At 39.1% G+C, this 11,904-nt stretch overlaps 2 protein-coding genes across 2 annotated transcripts; one reads left to right on the top strand and one right to left on the bottom strand.

The window, feature by feature from the left end:
• Positions 1–767: 767 nt before the first annotated feature.
• On the bottom strand, positions 768–1,295 carry LOC145775441 (uncharacterized). Its single transcript, XM_082586737.1, has one exon. It carries the CDS (start codon positions 1,293–1,295, stop codon positions 768–770), a length of 528 nt encoding a protein of 175 aa, XP_082442863.1.
• Positions 1,296–7,813: 6,518 nt separating this feature from the next.
• Positions 7,814–11,647, top strand: LOC145775755 (uncharacterized). Its single transcript, XM_082587117.1, has 3 exons — positions 7,814–8,153; positions 9,354–9,558; positions 10,804–11,647. Exons 1-3 carry the CDS (start codon positions 7,917–7,919, stop codon positions 11,157–11,159), a joined length of 798 nt encoding a protein of 265 aa, XP_082443243.1. The 5' UTR covers positions 7,814–7,916; the 3' UTR covers positions 11,160–11,647.
• Positions 11,648–11,904: the final 257 nt, after the last annotated feature.

Raw genomic sequence — 11,904 nt, 5'->3', positions numbered from 1 at the left:
CCAGACATATTATGTCAAATGATGAGGTCATTTTCAGGACCAACCAATTCGAAAACTAAACGCTTTTTATGCTTGCTTTGAAAATCTAAACCAAGAATTATATCAGAGCATGAGTTCTTTAGAATATAAAGTTCAACGTTGTTATACGTGCGATCAAGAATGTTTAGGTTTACTACACATTTACCGAGAACTCGACTTTTGGCTGACATTTGAGCCATCGTCACTTCGAGCCTTGCCGGAAAAACTTTGAGGTTTAAGTCTTTAACTGATCGTTCGTTGATAAAACTCTTAGAACTTCCGGTGTCAATTAGAGCGGACAGTTCATGACCAGCAATGTTTATAAAAATTGTTGACTGTTTCAAGTCATTGTTCACAGTTTTTGCTGAACAGACATTACCTTGAGAGGGCGTACCGGTACTGGTCGCTGGACATTGAATATCAATCGATGCTGCCGCCGTGTTATTTGCTTGATGGCCAGAGCTGTTCCCGTTCTTTTGACAGACTATTGCCCAATGTCCTTTCTTGTTGCACTTAAAACAAACTGATGAACGCGCTACACAGTTCTTGCGGTTATGAGAACGCTTACTCCCACAGAAGTAACATTGATTTTGAGTATAAGTGGCTAATAGATTGTCGGATTTTTCGTTGTTGTCACTAACGTTTATGTCACTCTTAGAGGCTGACGCTAACACGTCCCTTTCTGAGAAATCAGTTTTGTGGCTGTCGTAAACTTCAAAATCTTTGGCTTCTTTTTCTGCTTCAGTTAACTATAACGCTTGGCTGAAAGCCGACTCAAAATCCAAAGTTTTATTCTCCAAAAGACGCTGCCTGATATTCCGCGAAAATATTCCATTGATAAATGCGTCTCTCAGCATAATATTCTTATGTTCTGCTGCAGACACAGCTTTAAAATTGCAGTTCTTTGCTAAATTTTCTAAATGGTGCCGAAACTTATGTAAGGTTTGATCTGAGTGCTGCTTTGTAGATGCCAGCACATGTCGCGCATATATTTCGTTTGGTTTCTTGATATAAATTTGTTCCAAAAGCTGCATGGCTCCTTTATAAGTCTCGCACTCATCAATGTATTCAAAAACTTGGGGCGAAATCATGCTGATCAATGCTTTTAATTTAAGACTTAATCGGTTGGCTTCGCCTGCTTCGTTTTCGGCAGGTCCCTGTTGTAAGTGCTCCTGAATATAGTTCTCAAAGACTTGTCGCCAGTGTCTAAATTCTCTGGCCGCTTGTACATTGCCAGGCTCAATGTCTAATCGCTGAGGTTTTAACAACCTCTCCATCCTTTGCGATTTCTAGTTGAAATTTTAAGTTGGTTAAATTGTCATGAAACTAAAGATGATTTTATTCATAAAGTTTTAACCAACTTAAAATGCGGCCATCCCAACTCAAAACATACTAAAAATGAAGGTAGGCAGCTCACAACAACAAGCAACACAAAATAGAGAACAGCCAGAAGGACAAAACACGCCAACGAAGTAATCATTAGAACAAGGAGCAGTACAGAAACAAAGTACGTAGAAATAACGTAAAACAATATATTACAACACAGGCACTGCGACAATTCAACTTTAAAATCTTTAAAATCACTAGAAGAGATCGAAGTCAATTTGTCACCATAGCGGTAGCCTACTTCCTAATTTCCGGTTCGGCGAAAAGACCTCTACAAACTCCAAAACGTTGAGACAAGCGAGCTAATGACATTTCTATCCTGTCTTCCTCTGACAAGCCTGGAGTGTCGGAAACCAAATTAGCAATCGTTTGAGCAGCTTTTCTCACACAAGCTGCTTGTAACAAAGTCAAACAAGTCCCTTTAAAGGGCGAAGCTGCCATTAAAGCCGTAATACGATTTTTAAAGAAGATAAATGGCATATTATCACCATCGTAACCAATTAAGGCCGCTTTATCAAAAAACGTCCTACTGTTTTGGTATTCAAAAAAGCAATCCTGCTGTTGAGAACTCGATTTAGCGGGAGAAGACAAGCTATATCCCTTAAGGGGTTGAGGGGGCTCAGTCACATGCACAGCACGATCACGATCCTCACAACTACCCAAATTACGTGTAGCTGGGCGATCAAAAACTAGCGGCGCAGAAAACTGCGAAGGGGGAAAAACATTACTTCTGATAGCGGCCCCGTGACCTGTACTCTCTGGGGGAGGAGTTCGACAATAATTCGCAGGCCTTTGCTTTAGAGCCTTCAGAAGACCCTTAGCCGCGGCCCCGAGACCTCGATCCTGAAGCAGCTTGAAAACATGTGGATTGTACTGGTCCACTTACAGATTGAACAGGCGTCTGGAAAAGGTTATGTAAAGTTAACCGCGATTGATGTTCACTTCTGGAATGGCTTGAAGAGCCCTTCTTAGAGCTACGCCAGGATCCCACCTCTGATCGATATTTACCTAAAGCTACTTCCTTAAGTTGTTCAGCCCTCAACTGAGCGTCTTTGAGTGCGAACTCAGCAGCTCTCGCTTCGGCCTCAGCTCGTATGGTCTCAGCTATTGCGGCGGCCTCAGCAGCTCTCACTTCGGCCTCAGCTTTCGCGGCGGCCTTAGCAGCTTTTGCCTCAGCTCGTATGGCCTCAGCTCTCGCGGCGGCCTCAGCAGCTCTCGCTTCGGCTTGGATCTGGAGCTCCTCTCGTCTTATTTGCAGGTTAATTTGTGCAACTATCCGTGACGAGCTCCTAGACATCCTAGTGCTTACACTTGAGGCGCTATCCTCAGGATGTATGTCAGCATCCAACATATCTGAGAACTCACTTTCTTTTTGTTCGAAGTTATTTTTTAACGAGTTAAATTCGGGATCTACCCTATCACGAAGTTCTGCCAAATTTTCAGAGTTGAAAATTTTACTCAAAAGTGCATGGAAATGCCGTAAATCCTCTTCCAAAGTAGATAAGTTAGTTCTAAAAATTAACAATTCCCGCTTATCACTCAAAGAACCTAGGGCTAGAGAAAGTTCTCCAATTTGAGTCAAAATATCCCTTCTAAGATACCGGGCCTCCCTGATTAACTTAGCCTCATCATTACTGGGTCCCTCCCCAGAATGTCCTGCACGACCGCAAAGAACATCATCAGGTTTAAACCCAATCGAGTCGACGGCGGTCGAGTCCTTGTCGCCACCGAGTGTAGACATATTAAATATTGGGACTTAATTTAACAATTAAAAAAATTAAGTTACACAAACACACAAATTATTACAGTAGTTATAAAAACTTAACTGCAATGACCGTAAAAATAGAAAAATAATTTAAATGCACAATACCGTAGTTGTAGGGGTAGGCCTATATGAAGTCTAACCCCTTCTGGAGTCTTCCAATCTCGGCTATCGAAAGTTCCACACAACTTGCTTGGATTCGTCCAGTTGAATCTTCAAGCACAAATCGATAGTCTTTAATTTTCTTTCTTGCCACGAACCAACAAAGAAACGTCTTTACTTTTTAGCTTGAAGTTCTTCGGTCCCAACTGACAAGAACACATCTTTTATTTTTTCTTTCTTGATGTGCTTCCGTCCCAACTGACAACAAAACGTCTTTATATTTTCTTGCCTGTGCTTCCGTACAAACACTAGTCAGTCTCCGTCTTTATATTTTCTATGTTCTGCTGTACCAACCGACAGAGATGGGCATGATCTTGATCTTGAAGATCACAAGTGATCTTGAAGATCAAGATCGTGATCTTGATCTTGATCTTGAAGATCACTTTTTTTTTGGTGATCTTGATCTTGATCTAAGATCACTTTTTTTTGTGTGATCTTGATCTTGAAGAACAATAAGATCAAGATCACTTTAAAATTGAAGTTTACTTAGTAGATAGAGGCATTTTTTTAGAACTCGTACTGCACAAGGTAGTTAGTGGTAACTACTAACATTAAGCCACTGTTAATATGATATGTGTCTAACAAAAAACGATTTAAAGTTTCCATCTAATCTGGTCAGTATTGCCATTTCAAAATTGAAAAAGTTTTCTGTGTTGGTCATAATAAAGAAGTCAACTTCCGTGTACCGTACTTTATGTTGACGTATAATAAAAAATGATTTAACTTTGTTCACAATTTCCATGTGTGCATTAAAAGAAATGTTTGCTTTCTTTGACCCAATTTTAGATGCTTCAAAAGTCTAGAATGGCGGTGTTAAAAAATGTGGACTCAAGCCGACTTTGGTCCTGCAAAGTGGTTTATTGCAGCAAATCAACTAGACCAAGACTTGTTTACGGTCTGAGTATGGAGCGGTTTGTCTGACCGCAAACCTCTGAACTTTTTTGATAGCAGACAACAGTATCAAGACTATCAAGGTTGCAAGATGCATAAATGGTGCAATAAACATTGACATATTACAGTGAAAGCTAAAACTACTTAGTAAGCCTAACACGTATAAAAACTCTCACATGAACCAGACAAAAATTTGGTAAAAAATTATGCAGTTTAAAGTTTATTTATTTTCATTTATTATAAATAAAAAGTATACAAACAATTTCAAATTTTGCGACTTTTTCAGTAACTTACTACTGTAATTAACCTCGCCTTGGGTGTGACGTTGCGATTCTACGCAAACTACGTCAAAAATTGATAGGCCTGATCAGGCGCAGATCTAAGATTTTATTTTGGGGGGGGCCAGAAAATTTGAAAATGAATTAAAAAGTAAGAAAAAGATAAAACAGATATAAACAATCAGTGGCGTAACCAGGAATTGGGGGGTTTTGACGGCCGGCGGGCGAAGCCTGACGGCGTGTTCGCCGAAGGCGACACCCAGCGGCGGGGGGTCTGCGGGGCCTCCCCCAGAAAATTTTGAAAAATTACTTTGAATTTGGTGCATTCTGAGAGCATTTTCAACAATAATATGGGTATAAATATTCCTGTAAAATGGTGCTGTCCGGTGGCATAGCAAAAGGATAAGATCATGTTTTCTTCGGTATTTTTTCGGTAATAAAGCTAATTGATCTCTATGGGTGTCCGACAAATTGTTCGTAAGCAATTGTTCGTAAAATTAATTCTTCGTAAAACAATTCTTCCTAAAGCATTTTTTCGTGCATGCAGTTAAAATTTGATGTATACGAAGAAATGCTTTACGGAGAATTGTTTTACGGATTTCATTTTACGAAAAACAGTTTACGAACAATTGTTTTACGAACAATTGCTTACGAACAATTGCTTTACGAACAATTGCTTACGAACAATTTGCCTATAACCGTTTTCCTGTTGCTAATTCCTGGCTGAGATGTTTGAATGTTTGGTATTGGCAAAACTCGCTCTTTTAATGCAGTTTTGCTTAAAATTAGGCAAACTTTGGTTTAGAGACATAGGCCTACAGTAGAGACTGAAAGCATCATTCTCAATATCGTGACGTCACACGCGTGCCAAAAGGGGGGTTGTAAGCCCGCTGTGGGACTAATATAAGCTGTTTAGAAGCATATCAAACCATTCAACAATTTTTCACAAAATTTCGGGGGGGGGCCCGGGCCCCTTGGGCCCCCCCCATAGATCCGCGCCTGGGCCTGATAGCAACAGTCACTAACTTATTACAATTCTTAGGCCAGCGATCGAGTAGTTAAAAGTAAAAGTTAGCAATACCAACTATATACCTTTACCCAGGTTGCTTATAGTGATTATTTTTTACTACATCATTGATCAAAAACTTCATTTTTTTTCAAGTACACAAAAAGTGATCTTGATCTTCAAGATCACAATCTTGATCTTGATCTTCAAGATCACATAGTTTGGTGATCTTGATCTTGATCTTCAAGATCACCTATTCTTGGTGATCTTGATCTTGATCTTCAAGATCACCAATACTGGTGATCTTGCCCATCTCTGCCAACCGACAACAACGCCTCTTTATATTTTATGGTCACAGTGGTAAACCATAATATCTTCGTGGGAAAGTTGTAACATAAAATTCCCGGATCCGTTCGTCTGTATGCGATGACCTCGAAAAGGAATAGGCTACTCTTCTGAAACGTCTTTTTTAAGAATTTTATTTCAGCAAAAAATAGCCACCGGCTGTCGAAAATTAGTGCAACGCGTATGCACTACGCAGTAGAAAACTTGTCACCACAATACAAATTACTGAGATAAAGATGGAAATTTCGTCTAGTTGGTAAGCACCAAGCACACAGTTAAGTATTCGACCAACTTTTCAAAATGACCATTCTAAATGACGAAACTGACTTGACATATTTCAAACGCACGTAACCAGCTTCCGTGACGTAACAGTGATAAAGATTGTGAAGCAATTCTCAACAGGTGTTCAAACGGTTGTGCAATGTTATGCTGCAGGTGCAATGTTTTACAGGTCTTACGAGGTATGTTGCAATCTCGGCTCATTTTTTAGCAATTTCCATGACGTAAAACGCCAGCTAGGTTAAGTAGACCATAACGGTTTTATGTGACGTTTGATTTGGTGAACGATTGTCCGGAACAATAACTCAAACGTTTTCGACACGTACGTGTGTCCTCATCAGGAATTACTTTATCATGTGCATGTCCAAGTCTGCAATCTAGCCTACAGTAGCCTACATAAAATGAAAATTATAAGATAAATCTGACTATGCACTGTAGCCTAATTGTAACGACACTTCGGACTGAAAAGCACAAACTGAACAAGTGATGCAAGAATCAGTAGTCTACAAGTAAATTCAATTTATTTTATGTATATAGCAGATTTAAGTAATTTCTGATGAGGACACACGTAGGCTACGTGTCGAAAACGTTTGAGTTATTATCTTATATTTTTTGAAATAAGCTGCAACTCCTTTTTTAATTTTGTAAGTTATATGAAAGCCCAAGCTCGGTTTAGCCTACCATCATCATGCTTGATTGTTATTTTCGACCATGCCATCATGTAGCAAGAGTCTGACAACCTTAGAAGCAACAAAACGCAAACGTTAAAGTTTGCCCGAAAGAAAAGTTTTTTAATTACTAGCAGCGGCGTAGCCAAGGGGGGGGGGGGGGTGAGGTTGGGGGTTTCAACCCCCCCTTTGGCACGCGTGTGACGTCAAGATATTGAGAATGGTGCTTTCAGTCTCTTTATGTCTCTAAAACAAAGTTTGCCTAATTTTAAACGAAACTGCATTAAAAGAGCGAGTTTTGCCAATACCGAACATTCAAATATCTCAGCCAGGAATTAGCAGCAACAAAGCATAGAGACTTAGCTTTATTTCCGAAAAATGCCGAAGAAAACATGATCTTATCCTTTTGCTATTCCACCGGACAGCACCATTTTACAGGAATATTCATACCCACATTTTTGTTGAAAATGCTCTCAGAATGCACCAAATTCAAATTAATTTTTCAAAATTTTCTGGGGACGTCCGCCAGACCCCCCGCCTCTGGGTGTCGTCTTGGGCAAACACGCCGTCAAACCCCCCTCCTTTCAAAATTCCTGGCTACGCCACTGGTTACTAGGCTACAAGAATTTTGGCTGGTCGTGGTCATAATGGCCTAGTCATGCTTGATATGATAGTCCCCACAACAAATCAATAATTTTTACATTGATTCAATGTTTGCAGACGTTGAATCAATGTAAAAAAGGATTGATTTGCTGTCTGCATGGAAGCTGATATGTAGATATATAAGCTACTGTTGGCAGGTGCGTTGTTGCAACAAGTTACAAAATTTTAATTGAAAGAACAGAAACAAATGAAATACGGCACTTGTATGAATGTATGTGCTTTCACAAATAATTCGCCACCTGAGCTGCATCATTGTTTGGCACAAAGAGGATTATGAAATACAACACCACATCACGAGTAGCTTGGTTTTAATTATTTGAAACATATTTTCAGTCTCTTTGTTGGATGTGAAGCTTGATCGTTGTGAAGATCATTGCACAAGGTTTCAACATGACACGGCACAGACAGAAATAAGCGAACGAAAGAGCAGGAAGTCCACAAATTTCGAATCCTTTGCAATGGCTTTCTACTCGTCACTTCCCGGTCAGACTGGTCAGTTTATGGTTGAAGATGACAGAGTACCCCAAAGAGTCAATTCTAACCAAAGAGTGGTTGAAAATGTCCCAAGACAAGTCAGACCCGTGGTTCAAGATTACTATCCCGCAGTAGTGAACCCGGTCTACCAGCCCACTCTCTATCAGGCCCCTTCACAACCGCCTGTACTTCAAGTGGTTGCAGCTCCCGCACCGACCTTGGTAAGTGAAAGCTTTCAACTAAATGATAGTTTCTAAAAGAATTCAAAGCAAACTTTCGAGAACAAGACTTTACTTTATTCTATCAGCGTTGATTCGTTGGATATATTTTTCTTGAAATACAAAGTTTCACATTGCCAATTTATAACATTTTACTACAAACATCATTTGTGAAGATTGAATAAGTGAAAAGTAATTCGCTCTAATAAGTGAATATCATAGACAGATAATAATCGATAACAGCTTTATAAGATTGAATTGCATAATTCAAAGTGTTTCACAGAATAGAGACTACTGATTCACAACTGTTTTCATTGAATATTTATGACTCCCTTACGTTAAACACAGTTCATTTCAACCTTTGCTTGCATTTTGAACTTTCGTGCAATATGAACCAATTGAACTAGACAAGTGAAATTATGACATCATAATGGTAAACAGAGCTGAAAATAAGTAATTTGCTAATTGAAAGCTTTTGACACTTTTGAGTAACGATTTCAAAAATATTTTCATTGTCGAATATCTCGAAAACTAGAGCCAATTCGAAAAAATTAAGTGCATTTTCGGAATCAGGGGCCTTGAAATACTCTAAAATGGCTATCATCTTTTGTGCCTAAAATTTTTTATTGGTCTATATGTTATAGATACACTGACAGCGAAAAGGCTGTAAAATCAACTAAAATGACACTAAAAGCATGTACTATTATTGTACTATTACTATTAGTGACTCTCACACTTGGAGTAGGGTGAAGATGTTCCACGTGGAAGTTAACAGAGGAAGTGACGTCAAAATCACGTGGTCAAATTTTGAGAAATCCCCTCTTCAGATACTGCTAAACCACTTCGAAATTTACTAATTTTTCAGAAAAATTCAGAATCTCTCCTTGGGTGAACCAGGGTCAAAGGTCAAAACCCAACAAAAAATTTTGGTTTGCAAATATCAGTGAGCAAAATGAAACATTATTCTAAACTGACAAAAAGTTTAAAGAACATCAAGGAAAATGAGCCACCCTAATAGAGAGCTGTCTATTAAATATTGCTTAAGCGCTTACACCTAGAGTTGAATCAGGTTTTCCTAATTTTTCATTTTATAGAGAAGGCCTTCCATTCGTCAACAAGTTTAAGTATTATAGCTACCTTTCAAATAATATATGAATATCAAAAGCTATTTTTTATTTGAACTTTACTGCATTTTTACCGTAGGCAGCAGCATCCCCCACTGAGAAGAAGTGCTGCACGACACCGGTGATTGTCACAGTCCTCGTCCTTGTGGTGTTGGTGGCGGTTGGTATTGGAATTGGCGTTTATTTCATTGTGGAGAATGACAAGAAGGCAGCAGCAGCTGCTCAGCAGACGCCAGTCGACTACATGGTGCCATGTGAAAACTGGTTTGGCACCTACAATAGAGGTATAACGCTTTGCCTTCAAAATTTAATTGAAAGGCATTTCTTATCAAATGTTTGAAAAGTAAAAACCAAAGTTATTTAACAACAAACTAAAAAGATATTAGGCCACAAAGTTTGTTCAATATTGTGATTATGGTTAAGCCCATTAATTCATCTAAGCTTTACCGTAGCCTACTAGGGTGTTGTCTGAATCAGGTCTTAAAGCAGCATTAGAAAAAATGGTAACTTATCTTTTAGGTATTTGCTTGTTTGATTGTCCTGGCTGCAGTTTGCGAACATATTCCAAAACGATGGATTGATTGAATTTTTATCCTCCGACTGAAAAAGCTTCTTTGAGAGCTTAGTCTTGGCAGTTTCGCATACTTGTAGAGGCTTTGAATCAAGGCCCGGTCACCGAGATTGACAGAGTGAAGTTTCTAATTGTTCAAGTGTTGTTGCCGAAGAATTATTCCATCCATTAGTTGCCGCTGAATGGAGAGCAGTCCTTAACGTGCGTTGCTCAAGCGCACACCCCGAGAGTCGAACCAGCGCCGCTTGATCTTGAAGCTTCAAGATTATACTATAGCCTAGTTGTTAATAATAATGGTTGGTTAGTTTTGAATCTTTATCCTCGGACTGACAAAGCCTTTGATAAGTTATTCCTGGTAGTTTGTTGTAGAGCATTGGACGCAGGCCCGGTCACAGAGATTGGCAGAGTGAAGTTTTCGACTGTTGAAATGTTATTGCCGGGGAATTATTTCATCCAGTAGGACTAGGTACTGCTGAATAGAGAGTAGTTCTGAAATGCGTTGCACACTCTGAGACCCGAACCAGCGCTGCGCGATCTTCAGTCGAGCGCTTAACCACTAAGCTAACGGGAAGGACTAAGTAATAAATGTTATTGTTTTATTTATTGTCGCCCTACAATTGCAAATGCTGGTACTGGTAGATCTGAGATTTCCAGGTCATGTCAAACCGAATAATTTCAAAACGGTACCGATTTATTAATTTGATTTATTAATTTTTTTTATTCTTTCCTGCATAAATCAGTGAGCATCACTCAGTCGTGTAATAATGTGATGACATCGTTAAACCAGATAGCCTATAAAATGAAAAAATGAGCCTTGTCCCTAAAACACCATTACAGTTATAGAGCGACAATAAATAAAACCATAACATTATTATTATTAATATTATGATGATCATCCATTTTTAAGTTCTTGAGCAGGCAGATAGCAATGAGTTGTTTGTGTTTTCTTGTTTTTCAGAAAACAAGAAATTTGGGAACGTTGTTGTTACTAACGTCTTTCAGCATGCAGCTGATAAGTTCGGGTCTAAGTCCATCGGTCAGCTCTTTGACGACACCGTGAAGTCATATGGCACCCAGGGCATGCAGAGTAACTTCAGTCCTATGAATAACATCGAAACGGTCGGACAGTTGGCAGCATGGATTGGATACGACCCAGGCACCTCCCTATACGACGGCGCCTTCAATGTTCTCTGCTCATCGCGCTGGACTCAGGAGCTGTTCAATCACAAGCCTTCCAACAACAATAACCTGTATGGTTCCAGCAGTTATGGGTGTAGTGGCGACATCTTTCAAGATATTCCCATGTGCTATTAGACCATAGGAATACTGCATATTAACTGAACGATGCAAAACAGACATTTCGTAAACATTTAAAGTGTAAAGTCTTGTTATAACTTACCGTTGGTTGTACTTTTTTTTTGTGAACACGACTCCAGTTCTTTTCATTTCTTTCCTTCTATTGTTTGTGTTACCTACTTGTCGCGTCTACCTTTTATTTACTCTTGAGATCTAATCCTTAACGATAGCTTTTGTTTCGTACATTTTTCTTTTCGTTTTCGTCGTTGAAAATTGTAAATTCTGCCATTGTTGTACAGAAATCGCTTCTTCGTTAATTCATGCCGTTTGTAGGTTACTGCTGTCCATCTTCGGTTGATACTAAAACTAACTTTTACCGCAGTCCAAAGAATTAAGCAACTTGTTAAAAACAGGTCCAGAATTTGGTAGGCCCTATACATAGGCCTATCTCATTTAGCATACAACTACAATTCGAATGCCAAATAAACTGAAACAAAACTGAGACTGACTGGCCAAACACGATTATTGATTTGTAAGACAAACAGTAAAGATATCTTGCTGTTGGTCAGTGATATGATACAAATACAGTGACTTAGCTAGAAAGAAAGTTTTATGAGGGCAAAAGAATCCGTTAGAAGGGTAGATATTTTAATACTTGAAATAAAGAGTCTGTTCAACACCTGCTCTCCTGGGCCGCATTGAAACGGGCTTTTGCCAGAGGATGGGTTTCTTTTATGTCCTATTAGCCTACTGTATTATTAAA

This window comes from Aplidium turbinatum, chromosome 8, assembly GCF_918807975.1.
Source record: "Aplidium turbinatum chromosome 8, kaAplTurb1.1, whole genome shotgun sequence".
Taxonomy (NCBI): Eukaryota; Metazoa; Chordata; class Ascidiacea; order Aplousobranchia; family Polyclinidae; genus Aplidium; species Aplidium turbinatum.
The sequence above is the reverse complement of the archived record's forward strand: the minus strand, read 5'-3'. Positions and strand labels throughout refer to the sequence as shown.

Bases quoted from the DNA above. Each gene is read 5' to 3' on its own strand.
- LOC145775441 (XM_082586737.1), bottom strand. From the start codon at position 1,295: ATGGAGAGGTTGTTAAAACCTCAGCGATTAGACATTGAGCCTGGCAAT.
- LOC145775755 (XM_082587117.1), top strand. From the start codon at position 7,917: ATGGCTTTCTACTCGTCACTTCCCGGTCAGACTGGTCAGTTTATGGTT. The intron at 8,154-9,353 runs GTAAGTGAAAGC...TTTTTACCGTAG, and splicing joins CAGCTCCCGCACCGACCTTG to GCAGCAGCATCCCCCACTGA. The intron at 9,559-10,803 runs GTATAACGCTTT...CTTGTTTTTCAG, and splicing joins GTTTGGCACCTACAATAGAG to AAAACAAGAAATTTGGGAAC.